Source organism: Neodiprion pinetum, chromosome 5 (genome assembly GCF_021155775.2).
Source record: "Neodiprion pinetum isolate iyNeoPine1 chromosome 5, iyNeoPine1.2, whole genome shotgun sequence".
NCBI lineage: Eukaryota > Metazoa > Arthropoda > Insecta > Hymenoptera > Diprionidae > Neodiprion > Neodiprion pinetum.
Window position 1 is genome coordinate 22,480,022 of NC_060236.1, and position 6,000 is coordinate 22,486,021.

General features: G+C 44.2%; 1 protein-coding gene across 2 annotated transcripts; it reads left to right on the plus strand.

Moving 5' to 3' along the window:
• Nucleotides 1-704: 704 nt before the first annotated feature.
• fand (Pre-mRNA-splicing factor SYF1 fand) lies at nucleotides 705-4,842 on the plus strand. 2 transcript variants are annotated; one of them, XM_046628817.1, is made up of 16 exons: nucleotides 705-846; nucleotides 935-1,040; nucleotides 1,121-1,269; nucleotides 1,326-1,647; nucleotides 1,731-2,030; nucleotides 2,106-2,253; nucleotides 2,326-2,477; nucleotides 2,549-2,769; nucleotides 2,852-3,014; nucleotides 3,099-3,212; nucleotides 3,302-3,464; nucleotides 3,562-3,671; nucleotides 3,745-3,948; nucleotides 4,039-4,273; nucleotides 4,353-4,508; nucleotides 4,594-4,842. In XM_046628817.1, the coding sequence occupies exons 2-16, from the start codon at nucleotides 999-1,001 to the stop codon at nucleotides 4,671-4,673; spliced, it is 2,559 nt and encodes an 852-aa protein (XP_046484773.1). In that variant the 5' UTR covers nucleotides 705-846; nucleotides 935-998; the 3' UTR covers nucleotides 4,674-4,842. The 2 variants fall into 2 exon arrangements, with proteins under 2 accessions (XP_046484773.1, XP_046484772.1); XM_046628816.1 differs by lacking the exon at nucleotides 705-846 and having other exon boundaries at nucleotides 862-1,040.
• The last annotated feature ends 1,158 nt before the right edge of the window (nucleotides 4,843-6,000 follow it).

The following is a 6,000-nucleotide window of genomic DNA, read 5'->3' on the forward strand; positions in this document are numbered from 1 at the left end:
GCGGATATACATATAATTATTGCCGTCCCGCGCTAGACAATATCATACAGCGCGCGCGTTACGCAGAGCTGCGTTTATAAATAAGTGCGTTATAGACGCGCGTTCAAGGTTTTGACGAGCTTTTAACATCTCTTCGCTGTTCTATTATACCTATTCGTTTTTGCAAACTGGTGTCATAATGCCAGAATGCATCAGTTTTCTTCGATATACGATAAAGAGGCTTGCAGAAGAGGAAAGCAGGTTTTATCCATATTCTATAAGTTTGAAATACGCACCCTTGTTTATACTGTATGAGTCATCCTCACAGTAGGCATGGTTCATGTAAAGTATACACGCATATTACAGCAAGAGTATAATAATTAAGCGATCAAAATACCAAAGGTGACGCATTTTGACTCCATAATTGCTGTCTGTACTTGTTTAATTGCCATTTTTACTAAGTAATGCGTGAATTATTGGTGATGGACGAATTAAAGTCTTAAAATAATATATAAAAATGAATTTAAGAGGAGCTGAGAGGAATCGATAGTCGGGTGCATGTAGAAGTGTACGTGTATAATCCGCATCTAATTGCAGAGACGATGTAGCTGGTAATTCCATGATAAAACGGAAGAGAAAGTATTCAAAGTGTGTTTGTTTACCTCTACTACTAGAATTATTTTACAAACAGCACGGAAGGTTGGTTTTCGCTGCTTTCATTGCAAGCGAGATATAATTTGGAAGGTGAAACTGTTCAATCCCAATTCCTACGGTTGACATTCGACGACAGGACTGCCGTCCTCTGGTGTCTTTACGGTCACAATAGATTCGGAAACAACTCAACGATTCCCCGTCTGCTCCGTCTGCGTCTGTATCATTTTGGTAGTTTCGGGTTGTTTGACGCGGTATTACTTGCTAAGTTAGGTCGTGCTATACAACGCTATACGTGTTACAGTTATGTCGCATTGTTATTAATTTGAAGAGAATAAAAGCCGGGTCTAGTCATTACTTGAGCAGAGATGATGCAGCGAGAGGATTCTGATGGGAATAGTTACATCTTCGTGAGTATAACCTTTAAATATTTTCGGTAACTAAACCTAACCTCAAAAAATAAATCAACAACCTTCGTTATCTCTCGCAGAATGAGGAGGATCTGCCTTACGAGGAGGAAATCCTGCGGAATCCTTACTCTGTTAAGCACTGGCAACGCTACATTGATCACTTGAAGAGCACGAAGAGCGTTAACCTCAATATTGTCTATGAACGAGCCTTGAAGGAGCTGCCGGGAAGGTGAGCAAAGAGTTGCTCTATACTTTGAACGATCACTAAATGAAAATATTTTATAGCTACAAGTTATGGTATAACTACTTGCGTCAGAGGGTAAAACAGCTGAAGGGACGCTGCGTGACAGACCCGCTCTACGAGGATGTAAACAATGCTTTTGAACGAGCACTTGTATTCATGCACAAAATGCCTCGAATCTGGATGGACTATTGCACCCTGATGACCGATCAGTGTTACATCACGAGGACCCGTCAGGTATTCGATCGCTCGCTTCGGGCTCTTCCCATCACGCAGCATCATCGTGTCTGGCCACTTTACATTGGCTTCCTCAAGAAACACAATGTATATGAAACAGCTGTACGCGTCTTCAGGAGATATCTGAAGGTGAGTACTCCCCGATCGATTTATTTTCATACTAACATGAAATGGTACTCAAATACTACACGGATTAAGTCACATGGTTGCAGTTAGCTCCAGAAGATGCAGAGGAATACATAGAGTATTTGATATCGACGGGAAGACTGGACGAAGCTGCGGTCAAATTAGCCCAAATCGTAAACCAGGACGACTTTGTGTCAAAGCATGGTAAATCGAACCACCAGCTGTGGAACGAGCTCTGCGACCTTATATCAAAGAATCCTACCAAAATAAAATCCTTGAACGTTGATGCAATAATCAGAGGTGGATTGAGGCGATATACTGATCAGTTGGGTCCACTGTGGAATTCATTGGCTGATTATTACGTTCGTAGTGGCCTTTTTGAGCGCGTAAGTATCTTTTACAATTCGCAAAACAGTGAACGAGATCTTTGTACTTGGACCAAAAGGTTGTTTTTTCCATAGGCCAGAGATATCTACGAAGAAGCAATCCAGACAGTTTCCACTGTCAGGGACTTTACCCAAGTGTTTGATGCGTATGCCCAGTTTGAGGAACTCAGCCTCAGCAAGAGGATGGAGGATGCTGCCAAAAATCCCAATCCAACCGAAGAAGGTGAGTCTTAAATACTTGGCTCATTGACACAAGTGAGATTATCTATTGTCTACAATTTCTATGATTTTATAGATGACATTGAACTCGAACTTCGATTAGCAAGATTTGAACACCTCATGGAGAGAAGACTGTTGCTGCTGAACAGTGTGCTGCTTAGGCAAAATCCGCACAACGTTCAAGAATGGCACAAACGAGTCATGCTCTATGAGGGGCAACCTCATGAGGTAACCAAAGTCGAAGAAACGTCAACATCTCTGCTTGGTTGATCAACTCACTAACAGATGAAATTTCTCAGATAATCAACACGTATACAGAGGCTGTTCAAACGGTGTTGCCGCAACAGGCAGTTGGCAAGTTGCATACACTGTGGGTTGCGTTTGCCAAATTCTATGAAGAGAATGGACAGATCGCAGATGCCAGAGTTGTTTTCGATAAAGCGACGCACGTCGCATACACGAAGGTTGATGATCTTGCTTCCGTTTGGTGCGAGTGGGCCGAAATGGAGATCAGGCACGAGTAAGTATTGATCATTACAAATAGTTGCAATTCCATTTTAGGAATTTACTGTAATTATGGTGTTCCATTTTCTTGTAATTAGCAATTGCAAAGAGGCCTTGAAGCTTATGCACAAGGCAACCACCATGCCCTCACGCAAAGTTGCGTATCACGACGAGACTGAGACCGTTCAAATGAGATTGTACAAGTCACTTAAAGTCTGGTCCATGTACGCTGATCTCGAGGAGAGCTTTGGTACATTCAAGGTACACCATGTAATATATCTATTGATTGTCAATAAAACTGGTCAACATTGAGTTGCTGATTACAGATGAATTTTCGTCTTTCAGACGTGCAAGGCTGTGTATGACAAGATCATAGATCTCAAAATTGCGACGCCGCAGATCATCATAAACTATGGTCTATTTTTGGAGGAGAATAACTATTTCGAGGAAGCCTTCAGGGTGGATATTTCTTTTTCTCTCAGCATATAGCAATACACCTTGTATCTACATATCGCGGAATATTCGACGTTTACGCTTTTTTCTTTCAGGCCTACGAAAAGGGTATTGCTCTGTTTAAGTGGCCAAATGTATATGACATATGGAACACGTACCTCACCAAATTCCTGAAAAGATACGAGGGAACGAAATTGGAAAGAACTCGCGATCTGTTTGAACAATGCTTGGAACATTGCCCACCAAAGTATGCGAAGGGTAAGTTTGTTCTAAAATTGAATAGGTATACCAAATTTTACCTAAAGCCTGTCCGTCTTGATTTTAAACGACATTTAAATTCTTTTTGTTTATCAAGCTCTTTATTTGCTGTACGCGAAACTGGAAGAGGAACATGGCTTAGCAAGGCACGCGATGTCCGTATACGAGCGAGCGACTAGCGCTGTTTTACCAGAAGAAAGATTTGAGGTGGGTAACGGTGTTCGAAAGAATAGGTAAAAGTTTGTTGGGCGTAGTTGTTTCAATTTTTCATTCCTTTTAGATGTTCAACATATACATAAAGAAAGCCGCTGATATATACGGAGTGCCGAAGACGCGGCAGATCTATGAAAAGGCGATCGAAGTTCTGAATGAAGAAAATACGCGGGAGATGTGTCTCCGGTTTGCAGAGATGGAAACTAAGCTCGGTGAAGTCGATCGAGCGAGGGCGATTTACGCTCACTGCAGTCAAATATGCGATCCCCGGGTTAGCGAATTGCTTAACTTTATTTTAGTTATCTTTCTCAATGCTCTGTACGAGCAGCAAATAAGTAACGCAGTGGTTCTTGTTCCTTAGGTAACGTCTAATTTCTGGCAAGTTTGGAAAGAGTTTGAAGTCCGCCACGGCAATGAGGACACGATGCGGGAAATGCTGCGAATCAAGAGAAGCGTGCAAGCAATGTACAACACCCAAGTAAACATGATGTCAGCACAGATGCTTAACAGTGCGACAAATCTCTCTATCGATGACAGTGCTGGCACCGCTGACGCTATGCGACTTTTGGACAACAAGATACCCTCAACCAGTACAGGTCAGTTTCTGGTTAAGTGTACGAACCTAAAGAAAAATTTGTAAAATGACTCATGTCTAATTATCGTTCCTCCTTCCAGACGCTGCTGCGCAACCCGGATTCAAAGATAATATCAAATTTGTACGAGGAGTAACTGAAGGAGCTGGAAGGTCCGAACGTCAAGTGAACAATCCAGATGAAATAGACATTGACATGGACGACGACAGTGAAGATGAGGAGAAAGAAATTGAAGAGGGTATAGTATTACATCTTCTTGTTCACTAGGAACGAAACTCCTCTTACACGAATATCCCCAGTTTGATGGTGTCTCGTTTTTCTAGATGTACCGGTAGAGAAACAAGCCATTCCATCGAAAGTTTTTGGAAGCCTCAAGGCCACCAAAGAGGACGAGGACGACTAAAGATTTTTCAATACGACATATTTGTTGTCATACGAGCATTCACCACTATGGTTTGATTCGAAGTGGAAAAAAAAACAAGTAAACTATTGTACATGTCGTTCATCTGTTTGGCTCCGAGCATTGCCTTGCACGTGGAGAATTGAAAATAAAATTCTGATTCGCGCCTGTATTGTCCGCCTTACCGTTTCTGTATCAACCTTGCATTTTGGAAAAACTTATGCGTAATAAAATATCAAAATGAAATCCTACAGATCAAGTTACGTTCAACACCCTAATGGACTGCCTGAGTGGTTTGGATCCTAAAATTTAAATCGATTGTATTCCACTACGTTGAAGAATATAAAGACTGTTACCCCTAGGTAAATTTTTGTGAACAGTTTTTGGCGGCCAAGTGAGCTCGGGTGGGCCTGGGAGCGTAGAAGGGTTTTGCTCTATCGACTCTATCTAACGGGCTCTCGCCGACATTCCTAGCAACTAAAGTAGTGTCGGTATGGAAGCTTGAGATTGAGTCGGCACAAAGTGAGTACGTAAGACTGTTGACTGCGACTTAGAAATGTTCATCAGCTCGATGATCCCCGTGAGGAGACGCGTAACCGCGTCCACCGCCAACCGCCTCCGACGACCACCGCATCCACCGTCAACCACCGCAACTACCACCGAGCACCTCCAACCGCCGTCAACCACCTCCACCCACCTTCGTCCTCCCCCCCCCTCTTCCTGCTCCTACTCGCCCAACCCCCCGACCCACGTCTTCCTCGTCGACCGCCGATCACCTCCAGTTACCGCCAAACACTTCCTGCCCTCTCCAACCTCCGCCTAACCCCGCCTGCCACCTTCAAACACCTCCTACCACCCCCTGCCACCTCCTACTAGCACCTACCGCCCCTGCCACCTCCTGCAACCTCCAACCAGCTCCTACTACCTCCTACCTCCTCCTACCATTCTGAACACCTCCTACTATCCCCTGCGGCCGACGGCGATCTCCGACCACCTTCTAGCGCCCCCTACCACCTCCGACTAGCGCTTACCACCTCCTACCATTTCCGAACACGTCCAACCACCTCTGACCACTTTCGTCCACCTCGTCCACCTCGGCACCGTCCTCCTACTCCTCGCCGTCCATCGACCGCCACGTCGTTATCGTCTTCCTCGACCTCCGCCGATCACCTTCAACCACCGCCAAACACCTCCTACGGTGACTGATGAATAAATAACGACAGTTACCCTAACGCCGTGCCCTAAGGGGCTTTGGTGTGACAACCGAAAATCGTCGTGCGCTTGCGTGGGCGATTTTTTTTTTTTGGTAAGGAGAGAAAGAATGAAGCTT